Below are 24,807 nucleotides of genomic sequence, written 5' to 3'. Positions count from 1 at the left end.
CCTACAACTCATTTGCCATTCTATACAAATCTGGACACCGAGAACCCAGGCATACAGAATTATCGGGTTGTTTCATGTGTCAAGGGGGTTCCTATAGCCTTCATTGCAGCACAGTTGGCCGGCGTTATCAACGTGTCCATTGGAGGAGCAAGGACCTATTGTTCACTTAGAAGGAATCCCTATACCTTAATCAAGTGGGAGGTATTGACATTCGACGGCCATCGGCGATCGAACTCCGCGAGTGGTGGATGGCTTCGATGAGGTCACGAAGCAACTCTCCAACCGACTTGGCGCCTAGAGAGTATCGAGAGAGGGGTAGGTGACATCGACACCTTTCTTGGTTGCGGTGGTGGCGGTGGTGTAAATGACTAGCCCAGCTTTCTCTCAACAAATTGAAGTTATCTCGGATCAGTTCTTCTAGTTCCTGTCTTAGGATGAACAACTGGGGACTTTTAGAAATGATAGACTTGTATATTTAATCTGAGATGAATAGAATCAAATGTTTTGAGTTGGAACAGATGAGATCTTGCATTTCGAATTGGGAAAGACACAGTTATGCCGAAGCAGAGAATCTGGAACAATCATGGTGTTTAGATTAGTATCTTTTGATTGAGCAGGATAGAATCACATGTCTTTGTTGGAATAGATGAAATCATGAATGTTGAAATTGGAAGGATATGCTCGCCTCCCAAGAAGATTTGGAACGATTGAATATTTGTAATTAATCTTATATGTATCTCTATGTATTTGCTTAATTCTCTCTTATTTAAATCATTGTTGATAATTGTGCTTGGTTATGATTGATTCATTATTGTTTATGAATTATAACATATAGTTACCCATTTATGACCTACTTAAGGCTCAACCAAGCAATTATATAGTTGTAGCTTTACAGCCTATGGGTCAAATCCTAAGTTCCATGTTACCTATTATCTTCTAAGTTCTTGTTTCACCACAATCAGTCTTCTCCTATGTCTGCACACAATCATTTATGTTCTTGAAGATTTTTAGTTTAGAACCTAATTGTGGAGAGTAAATCAAGAGTCCGCGAGACTGTGGTCGGTGCAGAGCATCATTGCTCTGATACCACTCTGTCACGCCCCCATCCCAACAAGGAATAAAATACATTATAAGGGGTGACTAGGACGACGCTTGTCATCCTACTAAGCTGCCAGGATCACTGACACAGTGTCCCAACGCACAGTCATAACTAATATTAAAACAATATAATATCGAGTGCGGAAAGGGAAATATTACATTCCAAATGATCGTAGTTTTGCATGGAAGCGTATAAAATCAATAGTTACAAGATGATCAAAGCCTAGATGATAAATACTGTAGTTAATCCATTTTTCATTACCACCTAGTAATGATTAACAAGGGTATAACAGTAAATGTTTTTACATGGGCCTACGCCCTAAAATAAACAAAAGGGGAACAAGTCCCTAGAATTCTCACGGCCCGTAGGCGCAATCGTCACAAGGACACCCGTTGCCATGTTCCTCTAACACGACCTTGGCTCCTCCGTTCTGCATCATAATCTAAAAATTGTGTACACGAGGGGGTTAGCTCTCCACTGAGCCAGTGAGGGGATGGGGATGCACAAACACACAATTCACATAGTCCAATGATGCATGCATATGTTAAGTAATTTTTCCACCTAACATCACAACTAAGTCAATGGCATATGCTACTGTGACAACTCGGGAGACACTGTGGGTCACTTAACTTATCGCCACAATGAAACCTCAATTGTCACCTGGGACCTACGCCGATCGAAGCCTCCAAGACCACTCAGTGGCAGACCCACTGATAACCAATACTACCATGATCGGCCTCTCCCACCTCCACGAAATCCGGTATACGATTACCCAACACCTAAACCCCTGTTGGTAAGGGTCGTAGCATAAGGGTGTAAAATCCTAGCCACGCTACATGCAAGTCCTATCGTCCCGAGAGGTAATCCGGGCGCATCAACTTTTCATCCGGTTTAGTGCCCGGTTACAAGACGCACACGGCGCATCGATTCAACATGACATTCAACATAATTTCTTCATAAATATATATATTATCCGGGTTTGACCGCACCCACCGCACCGAGACCCATCAAAGTAAAACATCTCCAATTAACATCATAACATTCATATATAAAAGTATGCAATATGCGCAAGCATGCTTAATAATTTATAATGATGACATAATATACAATGCAATAATAATATCAAGCCCAAACAACCAAACCCACTCACTACGTATACGCCAAGCACCACGATTATCAGTTGTCGCCTCGATCAAGCAATAAGCCACAAAAATGAATATATTAACCTACACAAAGAGTGGAATAAGGTTACACGAGCGAAAGGAACGGATCCCCAAAAGGTCTCCCATAAACACTTAAGTATAAGGTTTCAGAGACAAAGTGGTTGCAGGAGTGGTTTCATGCCCAAATTCTGCAACCACATGTAAATCCTAGGAAACCGGGGTTCGGGACGGTTTTAGTCAAGGTCGGATGCGGATGTGGTTTTGAGAAAACGAATCCGAGTGTAAATCCGAGCTTCACGGGGCTCGGGACAATTTTTGTCAAGGTCGGATGCGGATGTGGTTTGAAAAAGCGAATCCGAGTGTAAATCCGACCTTCACGAGAATCCTTCTCGGGAAGGTAATTTCGGGTGGTTTCTTGCAGGTCTGAAACCACATGTAAATCCTAGCTAACCAGGGGCTTAGGATAGTTTTAGTCAAGGTCGGTTGCAGGTGTGGTTTCAGAAAACTGAATCCGAGTGTAAAACCACATACCTGCAGAACCGAAAATTGAAGGGTTTCTCACTAGGGATTCATTTTCCAAGGGGTTTAAAGGTAGGGAGGCTTCAAGAAAGCTTCCTCCTAGGTCCATTAGGGTTCTAAGACCTCATTAGGTCCATGTAATCCCATGGATTTAAGAGAAAACAAAGAGAACCTAAATTAGGACATAATATGGTAGAAACCTTAAATTTCTTAAATGGAAAGAGATTACTTAGGCTTAGGGCTTGTAATGGAGTGAAATAACTCCACCATAGTCTAGGTTTAGAGGTTCCATCGATTCCTTGGGTTCCAAGAGAACCCTAGGTTGAATTTCTCCCATTTCCCAAACCTCAAAAATCAAAATAGATGAAGAGATGTGGGTTTGAATAACTTACCTACCCCCCAATATAGAAGGCTCCATGTTGAGGCTCCAAGAAGTGCTCTTCCAACCTCCAACCAAGTTTCTCCACCCTTCTTCCTCCTTCTCTCCTTCCTTCTTCCTTCTTTCTTCTTTCTTCTTTCTCCTTTCTCTCCTCTTTCTCTCCTCCACGATTTAGGTTAGATGGGAGAAGAAATGAAATGAATGCTTCTCCCCCCCCCCTTTGTCTTATTTAAAGAAAATGGACCTTGGATCCTCTAAGTTAAATGGGTCAAATAGCTAAATGGATAGTTTAAGTTAAATGGGTCAAGAGTTAAATGGGTGGATCCAAGTTAAATGGGTCATTAGGCTAAATGGGTAGTTTAAGTTAAATGGGTCACCCAAGTTAAATGGGTACTCTAAGTTAGATGGGTCAAATAGAGCCAAATGGGCCTCTTAACTAAATGGGCCTGCCCATAGGTTTCAAATAGAAAAGAACCCACTTGGGGATGGGTCCATCCACCATGGGATTATAAGCCCATCACACGCTCCCTTAAATAAGTGGGACCCACAAATGGAATATTCCCAACTCAACTAAAATAGCCCGGGCTGTCCAAATCTTGACCCGCACTTCGAGGGCATCGAGGGAAAAAGATAAATAAATAAGCCAAGGGCTAAAACTTACTTCTCCATTGCCATGGTGTGTCAATGGTAAGCCCGTATCATGGTCAATAATTTGTAACTGGGTTTGACCACCAGTGAGAACAGCTCACCAGCACGTGGCAGTGATAACCACACGTCACGGGGAAGAAATAATATTTAATTATGATCCGGGGTGCGGGTATAACACTTGGTACTCCTCAACCTCCCTTCTTTGCAACTCCCTGTCTCCCCACCTTGCAACTCCCCACCCCTATTCCCTAGCCCCACCCCCCACCATGCACTTCCAACGTGAAGGTACTTTTGATGTTGGCCTCATCAATTATGATCATGACATCAATGGATAGATATTGTTAGATTCCACTGGTGTTGTAGTGTACAATGTAGGGTGTGTATGGGGAGGATGGGGATCTTGAAATGCATGAAGTGGGCAATGATAACGTTGGCAACCTTTGATTCGGCGTGGAAGCAAATATAGGAATAGATGATCTCACGGTGAAGCATAGCAATGTACTTGTAGTGTTTTAGGGTTTTGACGAAATCGATTGTGAGTTTTGAAGGGGAGATAATCTTCATGTTGGTCACTTTTCGGCCGACGAACTTAGGCCGAACGGAGAACTCGTCGAACATAGAAAGAGAGGTGGCACCACCACATGGCTTGGCTATGCCACAAGAATCCAGGGCCTCAATGGTGGAGGACCCACTTGGCTGCCACCAATACAGCAACTCAGAGTTTCCGAGAAAATGAGAGTGGTTCCAAATATTCAAGAAATGATTAGAGATTATGGCTTTGGCTTTGGACGTGGGGGTTCGATTGAAAGGTCGGGAAGAAGAGAAAAATAGATTATGAAGCCAATGGCATGTCCGTGTGGCCATTAAGTATAATAGGGTTTGTCTGAGTTAGGGTTTGATGATTTAACATGAAATGGAAGTCTCACTAAAACTTTAGAATGTTACAAGAATGGGGGCTTAAGGAATTGAAGGTTGTTACAAGTTTTGAACACATCCAAAGGATTTTTTCGTAGGAACCTAGGACTCCATGGGAATATCAACAAACATTTTGAGGAATTTTGGTAAACAACATGTCTATCAAAATTGAGTCTCAACAAAATTACTATGTGATAGTTATTTAAATCGTGATGACAAATGATACTAGGAAGAATGTGTGGAACTCTGCTCCAATATATTCCTTGTGAGCACTGCTTGACTATTGGGATTACCAAGGGCTCAACAGCCCAAAGAAGATGAGTTTCAAGGACTTTGCCATTTTATTTTGCATAAGAATGTGAAAACTACAAAATTATACTTCAGCCCTAAATCAAGTGGATTCGTTCGGTTTGAATAAGTGTAGGAATTAACAGATGAGTTGTGGGGTTTGGGTTGGGTCAAGATCATATACTCACTTGTCATGTGTAGATATGTGCTCAAGCCAAGAAAGTAAGTTTTATCACTTTATGGATGAGACAATTCATGTGAAATATATGGACGATGTACATAATTATGCCATGTGGCAAGTCAGATAAAGCTTAATTTTATGGTTGATCCTTTGCTTGCATGTCAAGTTTTATCCTATACTTTGTTAGCGAATATGACATTAACAAATCTAGGATTACCAAGAGTATGCATACCAATACTTGCACAACAATAACCATACATGGCAACAATCTTTTTTTGTTTTGTTGGGGGGGGGGGATATATCAGTGACTTTTAGTGGGATTGAGCTCCTCTCCAGGGAGCCTAGCACCCAGGGAATGCCAGGAGGCATCCAGCCTTTGGGCTGTGCCACACACATCCCGATGGTTGATTGGATGCACACCGAGATGTGTGCGACACATCCTAGTCCTTGGATCTCCCTCCCTGGGTGTTGGGCTCCTTGGAGAGGAGTCGGATCCCTTTTAGTGTGGTTGTTTGACTTGTTTTTGTTGTCGACGCTTTGTAAATCATTTATACTTAGCCTTTTTGACCCTTTCTCCTATGCTACTCTGACCCTTCCTCCTATGCTACTCTTACAAAATAGCATCCATATATAAAAACACATGGGGCAATATATGATATAAGGGTTAAGTTATCATTCTATTAAACTTGTTGGAACAATCTAAATATCTACCACATAGTAGATCAGAAATGAGACAATTTTTTTGCATGGGTAAACCTCAAGGGTCCCTTGCCTACATGTTGAGTTCCAATCAAAAAAGAGTTCATAAAAAAAATAAAAAATAAAAAAAAGGCCAAATGAAGCTTTGAAAATATGGAGATCACTAGAGAATACAAGGACATACACGACGATTGATAAATACATGCATGAATAAAGATGAGAGGGTAATCCATTAAGGTGCACAACTAATTCGATGATTAGCCAGCCAAAACCTTGACAGAAGATGACGTTAGGGGTGTCAACCGGTCGGGTTCGGTAGGGTTCAGTCGGGCCTAGCTGGGCCTCACGGTGCTTAAAGCTTGCATAGTGAACACCCATTTAAGTTTTCGGGCCGGGCCTGGTCGGGCTAGGTCGGGTTTCAGGCTACAATCGGGCTAGTGTAATCGGCCCTTAACCGGGTCTTAAACGGATTAAAACCCGGCTATGGGCCTGTTTAAATCTAAATGGGCTTTAAACGGTGCAGCCATTTTTGAGTAGTGTGACGTCTGATTTCGTTCCTTTCCAAATCTGGTTTCTTTCTCTCTCACATTCTTTCCACCAACTTACTACTTATTTCCTCAGATCATCTACTTACTCAAGTGTATGTATGATGAGATTATTAATCTGTACTTGTGGAAATAAAAGACCATAACTTCAATGACAAGACCAGACTTAAAGAAAGAGAAAAATGGAAAGTATAAATACTATGTAGACACCTAATAAGCTTCTACCATATCATATTATCATGCAGATTTGATTTTCAAGGTTAACCACAGCAATCACCCCCGCATCCTACATTCACTTTGATTTGCTCTTCTTTCTTAACAACAACAACGGAACTCTTTTCTTCAGTTTTTTGAGACACTAGACCAGCAGCAGCAGTATTAGTACCACATGGTATGTTATATTTGGCCTCCTTCGCCACTTCTTGCTTTGGAGTGATCTTGGTTTCCTCCTTCTTCATTGTTGTCTTTGTTGTTACTCCACATGCTGAGGAATAGGATCTGCAACAACTCATCTGTTCCATCTTCGTATCCTCTCTAGCTACTGAACCAAAAAGTCAGTCTCAGAATTTAATCTCAATCAGATCAGTTATACATAGCTCTCGGATGCTGGATGGTCACCTTCCAAGTATTTCTTTGTGGTTTATTTGGATGAAGTCATTCTAATCGATTGTAACTGTTCTTCCCGATCTGAATTAAAACTCTAGCTGAATGGATAGAATCAATTTTCTTAATTTGGTAGGTTTGCTTAGATTTAAGGTCACGTGATTCTCTCTCATTTAGTACATGTTTGAATCATAAAGAACTTAATATTCATTTGCATCACGAATCCCACAGTTAAATATTGACGGCACCCATAAGAGACAGGGAGAGGGAAGGGGGAAGGGGAGGGGAAGTTTACAAGTTAAAGGGTCGGCTGTAACAGGGCGACCCAAGTCAGGCCTGTAATTGGTGGGTCGGGTTGGGCGCCCAACGGGCTAGAACCCCGCACCGGGACCGCCCAATTATTAAACGTGTCGGGCTTAAGCCCGAAAAATTTAGTAAACGGGTCGGGCTGGGGCGGGCTCGGTCGGGTCTGCCGATCCGGGCTTGGAATTGACACCCTGGATGACGTGGTTAAAAATCGGTGGCAAAAGAATGCTAACCAGTCATGTAGCCCCTACAATAGCATGATGGCCAATGAGAGTGCAAACATAGGCATTGGTTTAGATGGGAATTTCGATTTCACTGGGACTAAACAGCCTTTGCGTGCACTCCTGTGTCTAGATATAGTAACCACGCAACCGAGCAGTATTCTCTTTCCAAAATGAAAAAAGAGGACGGTCGCAGGAATTCGATGGATGGATGGCCTACAAATCAGACGGCTAGCTATTTTCTCAGTAGACCCTATGTGCGGTATAGCATCAAAGTGGCAAGAAACGAATAAGCCAGGGAGGTTTTCAGAATTTAACTTCTGCTTCCCATCCTATCGTCTACAGTCGTCCAGAAGAACACAGACTTGCAAAAGTTCCTACTTTCGAATCCTGTCCAAACGGTGAAGTGAACAGGGAATCAAACCATACCCTAGAATCCGGTGGGAAAGGGTAAAATGGCGGAAGCAGCAACAGAAGGAGCAGAGAAAGTCGAGGTTTCTCTTAAAGATCAGGGCAACGAATTCTTCAAAGCTGGAAACTATCTCAAAGCCGCTGCTGTTTATACACAGGCCTTAAAGAAAGATCCCTCTAACCCTACCCTTTACAGGTACTGCTTATTTTTATCTCATTTTGTCTTTCTACTGGATTTCGTTTTGGAGCTTTAACTCAACGCTTAAATCTTAATTTGCTTTGATTTTATTTCATTTTAATTTGGTGAAAACTCATGCTAAATGCATAAAAACTGATACTTAGAACATTGGCTTGCTGCAAATGGGTATGTACGAGTTCTATGTTACGGTCCATTGTATTATTTTTATAATGGGTTATGAAGTGAAGCAACTAAAATAAGATCATATGGAGTCCAGAAACTCTGGCAACCATTGATGTGTATATGACACTTAGGCTTGACACAGTATATACCGAATGTGAAGGAGAAGACTCCCATCTGAATGTTCTTACCATTTTTATGGAGCTTCTGCAATCCTTTTTGATCCTGAAACCAAAGTTGAAGTTTCATCTTTCAATAAGTTTAGTTTAAACTAACATGAGGTAATGTTTCTCAAGGTGATTCCCCTAGTCCGTCTTTGGCATGGGCTGCTGTTAACTATATTGAAAGAAACTGATTTTAAGAACATATCGCCACTTTGTCGGCAGAACGAGACAACATGTGAGAGCTGAGCATTTTTGAATTTAAGTACATGTAAAGATGCAAATACTTTTTCGGTGGTGTTTATGGGTGAGTTCTGAGTTGTTCAAGGATACTCAAATTTTGCAGGTTTTTGGTGAATTGTATAGGAGGAGAATGTTATGCTCCTCAGCCATTGCAAAATGATCCTCCATGTTGTCTTAAATGTGTAGGTAGGAATTTTTTTTTGGTTGGGGGGGGGGGGGGTTGAAGGTGAGAATTTCTAAAAGGGCGTACCCAGTGCACAAAGCTCCCACCACTGCGGGGTCTGGGGAGAGTTATAATGTACGTAGCCTTACCCCTGCTTTCACAAAGAGGCTGCTTCCAGACTCGAACCCGTGACCACTTGGTCACAATGGAGCAATCTTTACCGTTGCACCAAGGCCCATCCTCTTGAGGGTGAGAACTTCTAATGTAGGATAATAAGGCAGAAAATCCAATTTACTTAGGACCAAATTTATACTTGTTTTTTATTTTTTGGAATAATAAAAAATGACAGTACCTTATTTGTTGAAGAACTCTTAATATATGCAACACACACACACATGCAGACACACATTAACCTGTTCACTCAAAAGATCATATTTGGGGAGAAATCTAACCTTGAACCTCTTCAGTGAAGAACCTTGAAGTGCAACCCTGTAATCCACCTCACCAGAAAGTAATTTTCTTGAACTTGATGCCTAGATTTGCAGAGAAATAGGTCTTAGAAGCCTCCTGGCTAGTTCTCAGACCAAAAACTTAAATTGGTTTAGGAAAGATGAGATAAAAGAGAGTCAACTTCCATTTTAACTTGTCTTCGTCAAGCTGTACGCACTGACCTGATTAACTTAATATTTGCTTGCCCTGTTTAGCTCAGCTAATCCTGGAGCTTTGCATCTGTTGGTCCTTAACACCTTGCATGTAATGTTCTCTTAATGTTCTATGTCGTGTTGGCTTCATGCATTTTTTTGGGAGATGGGTATTGCTATGATGCATTTTTTATTACATATCTCTTGCGATTTTTGTTAAATTGGACAAGAATCTTCTTATCTCTGCTGGTGCTGTTATTTTTTTTTTTCTCCAAACCAATAGAAAGGAGTGATACAATGCAAATTGAAGGCACCAAAAAGGAAGGCTTCTGTATAAGCTGTGGAAAGAGACATGATTCATGATGGCTTATAATACTATAAGGCTTTGTTGAGCTGTATCCCAAGAAAGACTTTTTTTCTCCCTCTCTCCTTTATAACAATGCAGTCTAGATAATCTATAGAACGAAGAAAGGGAACCACAGCTAGGAGCAGAATCCAAATACAATTAACTCTCTCTCTCTATCAATGCTGTCTTCCCAATTAAGTTGAAAACCCCATGTCATGCTTTTCACCTAATTTATTATTATTTTAACTTCTACTTATATTATTGTGCAGCAACCGTGCTGCAGCATTTCTACATCTAGTGAAGCTTAACAAAGCACTTGCTGATGCTGAGACAACAATCACATTGAATCCCCAATGGGAAAAGGTATACCAGTCTTCTTTATTTATAATATTGAGTTCGTTGCTCTCTTCACTTAAAGAACTGCTGGTTTGCTTTTCTAGGGCTATTTCAGAAAAGGATGTGTGTTAGAGGCAATGGAGAGATACGACGATGTATGTTCATCTCTCTCTCTCTCTCTATATATATATATATAAATATGTGTGTGTGTGTGTGTGTGTGTGTATATGTGTCATGTGTTGCCTCTTTGTTGCTGATATCACTGTTCACATAATTTAGGCTTTGGCTGCTTTCCAAGTCGCTTTGCAGCACAATCCGCAGAGTACAGAGGTGTCAAAAAAAATTAAGAAGCTTGTACAGTTGTCCAAAGACAAAAAGCGTGTTCAAGAACTGGAGCAAATTCGGACTAACATTGACATGCTAAAATACTTGGATCCCTTGAAATCTGAACTGGTGGGTGTCAATCTTAAAGAAAAAGATGTATGCTGTATAAGGACCTACATTATCTGTATATATATATATTCAGTTGGTTCCCCCATCCTCCTAATATTAGGTTCATATATAAATGCTTTGGCTGCACTTTTATGTTCTTGACATTTGTCATATGTAGAAAATTTCTTTGCTTATTCTGCAAGTATGTAGCAAGAAAGTGGTTATCTGTCTTTGTGTTTGCAGTCTGAGAAATATGGAGCAGAAGAATGTTGGAAAGATATTTTCTCTTTTATTGTTGATACCATGGAGACTGCTATAAAGTCATGGCATGAAACAGCAAAGGTGGAAGCAAGAGTCAATTTCCTTCTTGACAAGGAAAAGACAGATACTGATAAGTATGCTCCAATTGTCAATATTGATAAGGTATTAAACGTCCTATGTTTATTTTTACTACCCTATCTTATCTTTAGTAGTTGTTTCTAGCATAGCTGTCACGGCGTCTGGGTGAGCCAAGGCATTGGAGGGGGTCTAGACACAAGGCAACACCAACAAGGCGCCTAGTCGCCCACCTAGGCGATGCCTTGACCAACTATGGTTTCTAGAATAGAGTAATTTTTGTATGTTCATTTCACTTTTGGAAACATATTTTCTTTTGCCAGTAATTTTCATAGAATCATATTCCAGCAAACACATTATTATATTTTTCTCATTAAGCTTTTCTATTGCATATGCTTATCTTTTCAATCACGGCAGGCATTTGAATCACCTCATACGCACAGCAGTTGCTTTTCATTTCTAAGACAGTATGCTGAGGACTCTTTCTCCAGTGCAGCTTGTGTAGTGACACCGAAAAATATTATTTCTTACCCGCAGGTACCTTTTGAGATCTTATATTTGGTGACAGCAAGTCTAGTTTGTTATTGAGACGCAGGTTTCTATACTGTAAATGTGATGCTCTCTGGGTTGGCAATTTGACAGGCTGGGCTTCGTTTTGCATGTTGGCAATTTTAGGCTAATTTTTTTGGCCTGGATTGGGTCCCAACTTTGGCTAGAAAGTGGCACAACCTAACCTGGTGTACCAGCCATGCCAGACAAACCAACTGGCTAGAAAGTGGCACAACCTAACCCGGTGTACCAGCCATGCCAGACAAATCAACTGAAAATAAAAAAAAACTTACCTATCTTATCGCTCTTTATATAAGGTGTCACATGCATAAAGTATTAGACCTATGCTTAAAATAATCGAGTTATATTAGGCTTGTTTGCTTTTGAATTTATTTATTTATTTATATTCTACGTCACACAAATGTAGTTTTATAGTTTAAGATTTCGGTTTTGACTAGCCTCAAAACCGAAATATTTAGCGAAACACAAATTTCGTTCGAGCTGCAAGTTTCGGTGGAGAGTTTTGAGGACCAAATGGCCAAATTAGGTACCAAAACTTATAGGAAACCCTATTTTAGGCCATTTAAACATAGTGGAACCCTTAGATCAAAAAAGAAATACCTAAAGTGGTAGTTTGACTTCGGACCCCTAGTTTGGTAGTATACGATGTAGGCTGCTGTATACATTCTCTTATATGGCCTATTTCACACAAAATTTAGTTCTAGAACCCATGTAATTCAATTAAAACAACTTAAATATGCATTAGGAATGAATAAACATAATAATTATAAACCATTTCATAATTATCAATTGTTATACATCATATATGGTTCATTACAAAGAATCAAAGATATGGAAGCCGTCGCTTCCAATTGTTTCATCTTTGAGTCTTGCACAAATCTTGCAACAACACAGCAAATCGTCGCTTCCAGTGTGTTCCTCTACTACCCAACAACTTGTTCTACGCTTGTACGGGAGTGATTTGGTAAAAAATCGCAAATATCACAATATTCCCACGATTTTTAGTTGAAATTAGCGAAACCTGCGAAATATGGTATTTATTATAAAGCTAAAGTATTGCTTCGGTCAAAATTTCGCCGAAATGATACATATCGTCAAAATTTCGACCAAAATCTTATATTCCTTCATTATTGCATGATATTTTGTTTTCAAAAATGTCGAAACTGAAATATTTCACGAAATTTACAAAATCTTGAACTATGTGTAATTTATTGTAGTTAATAGGTTACAACTTAACTTTGATATTTGTCGCGTTTGATATAGTGTGTGTGTATTGATATATGTATAGTGTACTTAATGCTTAATATATTAAGGTTTAATACAGGCTCAGGCTGGCTAATGTACAACTTGGGCCCGGTGATGTAGAGGCTATGGCTTGGCTGGACAGATATGAGCCACTATGGAGGTCCAAACCAAGAACCGGTCCTAAACCAGTTTTCTGGTCTGGCAAGGGCTGGTAGACTTCCTAGGAGTAGTATTCTTTTATTGTGATCTTTTATTTTGGGTAGATTACGTAGGCGTTATTTGGTTCTTTCTTTATTTGAGATGTTGCCTAGATTGCTTAGTTTCGTTTTTTAGTTGGTTCCTATTGTTGTCAGAAGTTTTCCTAGATATTCATGTAATACATTGAAGATTGCAAATTAGAATTAATGAATGTAGTTTTGAGTTGTTGGATACAGTGTGCTGTATGGCGAGTTGCAGACCCTGGTCGACAGGTCCCTTTTCCTTCTCAAATGATTTTCTTTTTCTCAGTGGGTTCACCAATCTTGTATCAGGGCCAAAATTTCCCTTCTTCCTGTGATGCAATCTGGGGTTCCAAAAAACCCATTTCGGATTGCATATGGGCCCACCCGAACTAATATCAACTCACTCAAGCAAATTAGGGGCAAAACTGAAATATATCAAAGGTAGCAAGGGAGAGTGGCAATCTGGTGAATAACCAGAATTGTAGAGGGCTAATTTGGAAGGTGGATGTGGGTTAGGATGCAAATGTCTTGTATTTTTTGTATGGGGACAGAGTTGGAAGTAACTATAAGTGCTGGACAGACTTAGATTTAATGAGAAACACAAGGGTATTTATGGCATAACAAGGTAAACCCTCTTTTAACATAAACGTGAATAAGGTTGTCTTCAACCAGAATTGTGGAGGGATAATTTGGAAGGTGGATGTGGGTTACGATGCAAATGTCTTTTATATTTTTTTGTATGGGGACAGAGTTGGAAGTAATTATAAGTGCTGGACAGACTTAGATTTAATGAGAAACACAAGGGTATTTATGGCATAACAAGATAAACCCTCTTTTAACATAAACCTGAATAAGGTTGTCTTCAACCTTTGATCAAAAGTTCAAAACAGGGACAGTAGAACAGATGGAGTTCGAAGAGGAGAACTCCTTCCCACGACAACGGATGAGGCTGAAATTTCAGGTAGAGGAAACTGACTCGATTCTCTACTGATTACAAGCCCTAATAACACTAAACATCACCAACCGAAAGATAGTTAAATCTCTGAAAATAACTCAGGCAGTAACACAGAAGACAGCAGTAGTTCCAGATTTGGTTTGCACAGCCCCTTATTGATTTTGATCTGAAACTCTGGGTGGTGAATTGCTACCATAAGAGGAAGACCTTCCCCAATTCTCAGCCCAAGTTAGAATCACTCGGTCGAGTTCTAACGAGCTCTTCTCTCGGCCAACAGTTCCACCAACGACAGTAAATCAGAGGTACAGAAGAGTTGCAGATTAACAAGATAATAGGGAGAGAAGATTAAAAGAAATAGATAGGAAGATTAAACCTGGGAATAGAAGTAAGTCTGGTCTGATTCAGAGAAGGGGAAGAGGTATATTGAACTTGGAACGAGCGAGAGAAGATCAGAGGAGGAAAGAGAGGGAATTACAGCTCTTGGCAGCCAATAGTATCAACCTGAAACTTTTCATTCAATTTCAAAATCCAAATCTCAATCGTTGGGTACATGCTGTTTATAAAATTAAAGAAAAGAGTCCTAATCCTATCCTGAAACTGAAAGTAAAAAGTTAACTCTAACTATAACTCTATCTACAACTCCATCAACAATTATAAAAGGAAAATTACGGAATAACTCAAACACAACTTCCTACTAATCCCTATTGTTTATTAACTCCAACAAGATAAAATAAAAATTACAATTTAAATAAGTAACCGTAATTAACCCTCTGTGTAACTGCATCACCCTGTTTCTCATCTTTGGCTCCCTGCTGATGCAGGGCATCATCATACTGCTGGTGCAGCCCAAGGCCTAGCCCTTGCGTGCTCTTTGGAAGTGAGTTCCATATGGCAACAGCTTCAACAAATTTATGTAGTTCTGAAGTTCAAAGGGTGTTTTCATATTTCCTAGGTTTATTTAAGAGTCCTTTCATGTTTCTAGGTACAAGTCTAATAGCCACTAGTGTATCTCCTAGTTTTAGTACTTGTCTCTTTGTATTCCAAAAAGGCATGATTATGAGCCTTTTCTTATTCCTAGAACTATTAGTTACTTTTTTTCAGTTTCCAAAGTAATGGTGTACAGTCTAGTGCTAAGTTTTAATTGTGGCTTGGGTCTTTTCAAGTTGACTTATTGAGAATTACTTTTGTCTTGGAATCCCAAAAGTCCCTTTATTGTAATTTGTGGTTTCAAGAGACATTTAGCCTCCACACTTGGGAGCCTCTCTTGGCAACCATGAATTGAAAACAAATTGCTCTCTTTGAGAACTTTTGCTTGTGAGACTCAAGTGGGATCAAGGTGGGACTCTAGGCTGCCACCTATATATCTTCATCTTCAACTATCATCATCTCCATCATCTCCATCATCTCCATCATCCATTCCCTGCAGCCACCCTCCATCAACCTCCATCATACCTACTCATAACCAAGGTTCAAAATCTCGCGAAATTTCGTATATCTCGAGCTGTCCAAGATACGATACCAATCCGAAATGGAAAAATACCATATTTCGACGATATCTCGTGAGATATCGACGAAATATCGTGGACTCACGATATATCGCGAGATATTGAAAAAGTCACTAAAAGTGTCACGTGCAATATGTCGAATATTTCGGAAATTTCGGTCATCTCGTTTCGGAAATTTTGGAAATCTCGGTAGTTTTGGTAATCTCGTTTCGGAAATTTCGGAAATCTCGGTATTTTTGGCATTTTACACCCACAGAAAAATACCATATTTCGACGAAATTTCGGTATCTCGGAAATTTCGGTCAGACCGAAACACCGAAACGAAACGAGATTTAGTACCATGCTCATAACCCACTCAAACCAGATTCAGATAAGAACCCTCTTCCAGATTCAATCTTGGCTTGCTTATCCTTTTGGGTTTGCATCACCTGCATCCTACCGTCATCTCTGCTCCACATGCACCGAGCAACATTAGCACTCTATCCCTTGCAACATCACCGCAGCCTTCCACCTCTTCCTCTGTTCCATACCTTCCCCCTCCCCCGTACGCTATTACTCCCCAATCCACCTCCGTCATTTGAAACCTCAAAATCCCTCTGCTACACCCTCCCGCCCCCTCCCTTTGGTTCCCGCAACAGCACCCTCCCCTCTTCAGCACTGCACAAACAACCCACTGCCTCTCATCTTCCTTTTCCCCCTATTGTGACATCGATCGAGTCCTCCCCCTGGCCCCCTCTAGGGTTCCACCAATGAAAAAGAAAAGAAAAAGAAGAGTTTCAGAGGTCGGAGGTTGAATCTATTGTACATGGTTTTTGTCATCGTGGTTCGATCCATACTTCAATATGCCAAACTTCTTGAATCAGAGACTTTTTTGCTGTCGTGCTCATACACCATTCCCGATGGTTCGATGGACAAAGGTTGAAAACAAGCTCTGTCGATATATCATAACCCCCACACCGGCACACCCCAATCCTCGAATTACTTTATGTACCCCCCTTCTCTTGGTTATGTCGTCCTTTTTTTTTATTTGTTTCCAAGTTAACCCCTGGGTATTATATATAACCCCTTTTGGGTCCTCCCCTTTTTTCTTAAACCTTCAAAGTTTAAACAACACTTTAATTCCTGATTAATTACAGATTTTCCATTTTATTATAGACTTTGAAATATTTATTGTTTTACCACTACACTTTGATTTGATCTTTCTACCCTTTGTGTGGGCCCATAGCAAATCCCTGCAACCATGGTGACTTGGTGAGTAATAATGAATTTCTTCAATGGGTTAACTCCAATAAAGATGAAAATGACACGACAATTGCCAATCTCATTGAACGAGTGACCACTTTAGAGGTTACCACTAACTCATTATAGGGTAGTGTCAATACTCTCAGTAGCAATGCTAGTTCTCTACAAACAATGATGGCATCTTTGCAGGCGTCCATTGATAGGATGACATCTTTTGAGAAGGGAAAGAGTCCCATGCTATTTGGAGATTCTTCCAACTCTGTCCTAGAGGACACGTTATACATCCCCCACCACTGCTACATGTGATACCACCTCCACCATATGGGGCTGGACGATGTGATGACAGAGGAGCAAGGTTGAGCGTCCTTGATTTTTATGAGGACTGCAACCTAGACTAGTGATGTCACTAAAAGTGTAGAACCTTGACTGGGTACACAGTTTGGACATTTTCTTCAGATGGTACGGCTTGACAGAAGCCGGGAAATTGATGTTTACAGAGGGTAAGTTGAAAGGCATGGCTCGGGTCTGGTGGATCAAACACTAGCAATAAAACCAGACTCGAGGTCTTGGGCTAGTTACTACATGGGCTGAGATGCCAGTTGCGATGGACTGGAGATTCATACCGGCCGAATACAAGCAACGTGTACTTCTCAAATTTGTACAGTTGAGACAGGATAGTATGTCAGTTGAAGAGTACGTGGTCAGGTTCTATTACTTAGCTACTCTTGCTGAGTTTGAGTGGGATGAGGTCTTGGTGGTGCAATTTTGCAATGACTTGCATGCTCATATCGGTGCTTGCGGCCAGTAGATTTCCTATTATGGAGGACGCAGTGCAGGTTGCATATTAGGTTTAAGAGGCCTTACATTCGAAGAACTTTTATTGACACGTTCCAGAGGTGATAGCTCCCGCCCACAACAGTCTCCTTCTCAGGAAAAGTCGGTTTCGGTTAGTAAACCATATGCTATTGGTTCTTCTATGGCACCTTCACGATCGGTCCGTCCTTACTCCCCACCTCAGCAAGGTTCAGACAGGCCTTATTCTCCACCTCGGTGTGGGTCCAAGAAGCCTCCTTCGAAGCCGCAGGTCTAGGTACATTGGTACAATGTTTTACATGTAAGGGGTTCGGACATTTCTCTGCACATTGTTCTAACCATTTGGTAGCTCACATTGATAAAGACTCTTTAATATCCTTTGCACTGGAAGAGCAACGGAAGACAAAACAATATTTCTGGAGTCTGAGTTTGAGCATGGGCCTAATGAGGTCGATGATAGTGATAGTGATGGTGAGAGTCAGCAACGCTATGCTATTCGTCCTCTCTTTGAATACATAGAAAGTTCCTGACGAGGAAGATTGGCGTCGTAACAGTATCTTTCAAACCAGGGTGTGGTGCAATGACAACTTTTGTACTATGGTGATCGACAGCGGCAGTTGCACTAACGTTGTCTCTAAAGATGCAGTTCACAAGTTGGGTATGAAGATTGAGCCTCATCCGAATCCCTACAAAGTTGCGTGGGTGAACAACACAAATCTCAAGATTAATGAAAGGTGTTTTTGCTAACTTATTTCATTGATGGACTGATTGATCAGATGTAGTGTGATGTCCTCCCTCTACAAGCTTGCCACATTCATCTGGGACGCCCATGGTTGTATGATAAGAAGGTCAAGCACCATCATTATGAGAATACATATTCCTTTCAACATGGTGGGCTTGAGATGAAGTTTCTTCCAACGAAGGATTTTCCATCTATCAAACTCAAGCGGACAGTTTGTACGTTTCTCCTCCAGCGAGTTGACTCGGACAACATTCGTGGACCTCAACCAAACTCGACAAAGTCAAGTTCTTTTCAGAGGAGGAGAGCTGATGTAGAGGCTATGGCCGCCTGGCTGGACAGAAATGACCCACTATGGAGGCCCAATCCAAGAACCAGTCCTAAACCAGTCCTAAACCAGTTTTTTGGTCTAGCAAGGGCTGGTAGACTTTCTAGGAGTAATCTTCTTTTATTGTGATATTTTATTTTGGGTAGATTATGTAAGAGTAATTTGGTACTTTCTTTATTCGAGTTGTTAGATTGCTTAGTTTCTTTTTATAGTTGGTTTCTATTGTTATGTTAGAAAGTTTCCTTTATATTCATGGAATACGTTGAAGATTGCAGATTAGAATGAATGTATGAAGTTTTGAGTTATTGGATACTGTGTGTTTGTGTGTGGTGAATTGCAAACCTGGTCAACAAGTCCCTTTTCCCTTCTCTCTTTGAAATGGTCCCCTTTACTCCGTGGGTTCTCTACCACCCAGCCTGGGAAATTGAACTGATATCTGAAGCTGCAGGTGCCCCTCTAGGTTAAGTTGCGCTATTGCAACCTGTTGGTTGTGGATTCTAAACTTGGAAACAGCCTCTCGTATGAAGCAGGGGGTATGGCTGTGTACATCTGCTCCTCCCAGACCCTGCAGTAGCAGGAGCCTCGTGCACTAAGACCTTGAAGCTGCAGGCGCCCCTCTAGGTATTTTGGCAAGGCCCTTTGTCAGGATACAAATTGACATTCCTACACTCAACAAATAGTGTAGGAATAAACCCATTTTCTAGTGAGTTTCAGACTGAGCATCTCTCGAGTAAATCATATGATTGTGAGCATCTGAGCCATAGCATTATCTTAGACATTGGACACAAAAATATTAATCGCTGAGAATAGCTTTTGCATATTCGCTTGTTACTAGCATCTGATATGGCTCTTCTACTCAAGGTGTAACCAGCAAAAGGTGGATCCAATGTAGACTACTATTTACATCATAGTAGCGGGAAAATATGAGTTTCATACATGGTATCTCTCTTTTTGGAAAAAGCGAGACAAAACCTGGGTCGGAACACAAAATTACCCCAACTCGGTCGAGTCGAGATCTCGGTTTGAGATTTCGGTTCAACCAAGATTTGGACCAAACCTAGCTTTAAAATGCCCAGATCTAGACCGAGAGTCGAGATCTCGCCAGATCTCGACCTAGACAGTCGAGATCTCACCTAAACTCAACTGTCACAACAGAGAAGTGTGTGAAGTATGCTTGTGAGCTCATTTTTGAGGATTTTCGAAGGTACCTTTAGTTAGCTGATGACAACACTTATATGACTTGTGTTGAAGACTACGTGCAATTCTACAAAAGTACTATGACATGGGAATCCTATGTTTTCCAATCAGAGGTTTACATGCTTCGGCAACATGGCTTGGAATGATAGAGATATATGTAATATGTTAAGACTTAAGATTGATGTATTGTACACTTTTACATTTGTAATGTTTATTTAAGTTGTTTTTATATTAATTGTATGATTTGATTGCTTTTAATTACTAAATTATGTGTAGAATAGGGCCTATTAGTACCTTGTCGCCTACCAACCTAGGGTCCGAAGTGAAACTCCTATTTGGACTTTGTTTTTGCAAAATCTGATATTGTCATTGTGTTTAAATGGTCTAAAATAGGCTGAGTACCAAGTTTCAGCCCCAAACCAGGTGTAAAACCCACCGAAACCATCCTTTTAAGTTCCAAAAAAAAAAAAAACCGCAAACTCGCCGAGATCTCGGCCCAACTCGGTTTTTTGGCTGGGTGAAACCAGTACCAAAACTGAGTTCCTGAACCTTGGTTTCATAAAATGTGAGTGTTCTGGAAGACTTTGCAGATATGATGGTTACAGTTAAATGATGTGATTCAGATTGAAAAATTTCATTGTTTCTCTGCTATGGTCTAGATCCTATACTAGATATCATAGTTGTCATTGTGCCAAGGCGTTGGCTAGGAGCCTTGGAGCCTAGACACCTAGGTGGTCGCCTAGGTGAGGCCTCATTGTTCAAGGGATGAATAAAACATGGTTTAGTTTAGGACCTTTCAGTTTATGCTAGTACTTAATGCTTACTAATATCCTGACCAAGTTGTGTTAATACTTAATAGTTAGTCCACTTGGTAGTAATATAAAGTATAAACTAAATAGGAGACAGGAAGTCTTCACCAATCAGTATATGATTATTCAACATCCGTCAAAACAAGCAATAAATGATCAAGGAAGTACTCGTTTCCCATTTAACTCCATTTTTGGGCTTAGCTATATTCTTCTCCCCTCACCCCAATTTAACCTCCCTTAAAGATATGATAAGTTGCAATCAGGTGCACCATAATGTTTTAGGGAAGCATTAAAGGAAGTAGTGGCCTAGGTGAAATCGGTCCCTCAAGCCCGTTAATTTAGGGCTCGTTCTCTGTCTTTGATCTGCAAGGAAGGTCCCTACAAAGCGTTTCAACAGGGTTCTCATGTCCCTGTGCCCAAAAAGGATGGGTGAGTTTGGTTTGAGTGTTCATTGATCAGGTGGTCAGACTCCGGGGGGTTGAGACAAGGTGTAAAGCAGGTTATAATCATGGATGAATTTAAAATTTTGAAATGGCATCCACCTAGGTAAAACCTGGCCAAGACAACGCCTAGGTGAGGCTTTGGCAACCAAGGTGATGGCCAAGTTGTAAAAAAACAAGGCGAGTGACACTTAAACCATTTTGAAGGGCCTTGGGCGTAGGTGAGAAAATATTAATTATGGTATTGCAATGGAGCAATTACCTGATGTATCATTCTTTTATTTGACAAGCTAATTCTTTTGTTAGTGTAAGACTATGCTAGTTAATAGGTCTGGTATCAATGGCACAATTACCAGATATTTCTCCATTATTTTATATGATATAAACTTTTTTTTGAGAGAGAGAGAGAGAGTAGCAGTTGACCCTTTCCATGTGGAGCCCAACATTGTATTGCTCTCAACATATAATGGGGAAAACGAAAACGAGAATTATAGACTAGTGAGCTGACTTTGGTTGTGTTCATGTTCATTTAGGAAAGTATTTTAGTGCATTGACTGCTCCTGTACATGGGTTATGAATGATTCAGAGAGAGATGGTAGTATTCAGAAGCGGTGAGGTGAGAGAATAGCAGATGACCCTTTCCATGTGGAGCCCAACATTGGTTTGCACTCAACATATACCGGGGAAAACAAAAATGAGAATTATAGACTAGTGAGCTGACTTTGGTTGTGTTCATGTTCTATTAGGAAAGTATTTTAGTGCATTGACTGCTCCTGTACATGGGTTATGAATGATTCAGGGTTTAATCAGTTGTCATGAGCTGACTTGTAGATGTGTCAACTCACTAGTCAAAATGGGTTGCCCATGGAGCACTGATCAAGAGGACTTTGTTGCATGACTTTGGTTGTGTTCAAATTCTTTTAGGGAAGTATTTTAATGCATTGACTGCTGTTTAGAGTGATGTATTCTAAAATTTTAGTATTTCAAAATAAAAGGTGTTGTTTATGACTGTGTCTCATGTGTTGTCTTTGCAGGTCTGGAAAGGACAAGGGTCAAGGAAGTGGAAACTTGGGCAAAGTGATGGCTTCTTTGTTCAATTTGAGTTACCTGTTTTTCGGAAACTGTGGTTTATTCCTAGTTCAACCGAAAAAGGGCAGACATTTTGCAGGTCTCTCTCTCTCTCTGACCCCACACTCTCTGAACACACACCCACACACAGCAAGCAGAGATTGAGGTATGCAATTTGTTACAAGAATGCTTATCATATACGGGTAATAATGAAATCTGCACAACAGGAGGTATATAAAATATAGACCATTCTACCATTGTTTTGAATTTCTTACCCTTTGGGTTCAGATCAGGTAGTTCTTGGATTCTCTCTTTCATTTCTCATAGTGTGCTGGCATCCCAAATTGCATTGTTTGACCATGTTAAGTGTCCAGTGTATCACATTCTATGTCTACTCATTATCATTTTGAGAAACTTTTCTTTGGCCATCCAAGGTAGTCCGATTGATTGGATTGTAATCTCTTTATATGTTTAGGTGGATGTCATAGTTGTAATTATGGTTTATTGTTACCTGCTTTGTAGATTGAGTTGATGAGATTAAATTCTTGCTTACCACTTTCATTGAACTAAGTCTACAATTTTTCCCTCAGGGATCCTGAGGTTTTGGATGTAAATGCCCATGAAGTGCTTCCTCGTTTGTTCAAAGAGACATTTTCCAATTCCTAAAAGCCTGTTCGTTGATTGGGTTCCATCGGAGAAACAGCAGGCAGCCTTAGGATGAATGGCTAAACCCTCATTTGAAACGAGTGACAACACTGGGTGATCAAGTTCTGCCAACACTCACTTTGTGGTTCCTTACTTGATATGCATTGCATGCAAGATTGCCTTTCAGAGTCGCTATGCATGGAGTTGGTCATTTTCGAACTGTGTGCGACAGTTTTTTGCAAGCTGGAATTGAGTGATTCTGTTACTTAGCGGGGTTTGGTTTCTTTACCGCATGATGATATCTTGTTTGAGTAGTGTTAAGATTTTCCTTTCCTATGTTTTCCCCCTTTGTGGGATGTTGGGGGTGTTGTTAGGTGTTTGACCTGTGACAAGGTGGCCAACAGTAGATCCATTTTCTGAGCTAGGCATGAACGAAAATGTTAAGTTTATTTAGTTTGTCAATTCCTGGAGTGCTATCTCATGATGTTTTAAAACAGATTCTTGTTTTTTCTACACTGCATCTAATAGATGTTTTCATATTGACATGATGTCTGAGCTGCTGGAGATGTAACCAATGTTTATGATCTATGCTTTGCAACTAACATTTATCCCTAAAATTAGTTCCTTTGAATTAATACTGTAGGAAATTGGATTCTGCCCACATTTCTCAAATAAAATTGATTTCTTGTCCAGAATCAAAATCTATTCTCAATTTCTATGTTCTAAAGTTTCTCCCCCAATTATTTTCCCCGTACTTTGTATAATACATGAATTTGCTATTAAAGGCAATACAAGCTGTGTGGTACTTTTCCATTTATGCAAATTAAATTGTTCACCTTAATGTATGGAATTTTAGAACTTCATTGCTATTTGTCACAGGTTTTTCAACACTGCTATAGACAGGAATGGTGGGGTGTTTGATGAAATATGGTGGTTACCCAAATAAAATAAAATTAATAAAAATATAATAGAAGGGCAAGAAATCGTTGCCTGGTTGCGTGGCCCCTGCACCGGTGCGGGTCAATGAGAGGGTTCACATGGGCATCAACATAGATATGGGATTTTTATGGTGTTCTTTGGTAGTAAGAGCTCTTCTGTTGAATTGTTTTCTGCAGTACTCTGTTGCTTTGATGAAGTCATTGGATTTGTTTGAATGATGTAAATGTTCAATAGAGCCACCTTCTCATTTAAATGCTTATGGATGAACTATTTCAATTAGGCGGTTGGGTTGGGCCCATAAAACCCAAAACAATTTCAATGGCCTGCCAGTGCATGGAACAACACAGATAGAGATCAGATTAAGGAATGTCAGTGAAGGAGTGATAGAAGTAGATTAAGAGTTCATCAATAACACTTTTTGGATCTTCTTTCCAAATAGTTACAAAATGAGGATGCATTTAATATTCTTCTTTTTCTCCACTTTCCTGATTTTTAATGGAAACATTTTCAAGAAAGTTGGTTCATAGGTGGAGATCTTCCTCTTCTTGATTTCGTTTGTATGTTAAAACCAGTTATTATTATTGAATTATGCACTAAGTGCTGTGTTACCACTGGATCCAAATAAGCAGTGAAAGCTATGCAGATTATGCATGCTTCAATTTAGCTAAAGCTGAACCATTCATCCATTTCATTTTACAAAGTTCAACGTTAGCCAGATTAGTCAACATTTATATGTTTCGAAGCAACAAGAAGATGAATCATGTTTTGTTTTCACTAAATCCAATCCTGGGATTCCATTAGAGTGAGAGCAACCATGAGTACTACCCGTGTAGTAAGACACAGAAATTCAAGAGTATTTCTTTATCTTTGGATATCAAAAAGGACCATGCTATGCTCTCTGTTGCTTTCTCCATCTTGGATAGACAAACAGAAAAGAATAGCTTTGTTGATAACATATAAAAACTCAAGAGTATTACATCCCAATAGCTATATTCTTCAAAGTTACAAAAGGTCAGAAGAGAAAAACCTCAGAGATTTATCTTAAGGTGAGACAAAGTTATAGACAAAGTTATTCTTGGTTGGCCTAATTAGGTGTCC

The 24,807-nt window shown here is 40.1% G+C and overlaps 1 protein-coding gene across 1 annotated transcript; it reads left to right on the top strand.

Moving 5' to 3' along the window:
* Positions 1 to 7,943: 7,943 nt before the first annotated feature.
* LOC122643924 (U-box domain-containing protein 70) lies at positions 7,944 to 23,283 on the top strand. The gene is made up of 8 exons (XM_043837500.1): positions 7,944 to 8,173; positions 10,159 to 10,252; positions 10,330 to 10,380; positions 10,505 to 10,678; positions 10,901 to 11,080; positions 11,411 to 11,530; positions 22,092 to 22,225; positions 22,716 to 23,283. The coding sequence occupies exons 1-8, from the start codon at positions 8,022 to 8,024 to the stop codon at positions 22,789 to 22,791; spliced, it is 981 nt and encodes a 326-aa protein (XP_043693435.1). The 5' UTR covers positions 7,944 to 8,021; the 3' UTR covers positions 22,792 to 23,283.
* The last annotated feature ends 1,524 nt before the right edge of the window (positions 23,284 to 24,807 follow it).

This window comes from Telopea speciosissima, chromosome 10 (genome assembly GCF_018873765.1).
Source record: "Telopea speciosissima isolate NSW1024214 ecotype Mountain lineage chromosome 10, Tspe_v1, whole genome shotgun sequence".
NCBI classification, from domain to species: Eukaryota; Viridiplantae; Streptophyta; class Magnoliopsida; order Proteales; family Proteaceae; genus Telopea; species Telopea speciosissima.
This window is presented reverse-complemented; position numbering and strand designations above follow the sequence as displayed.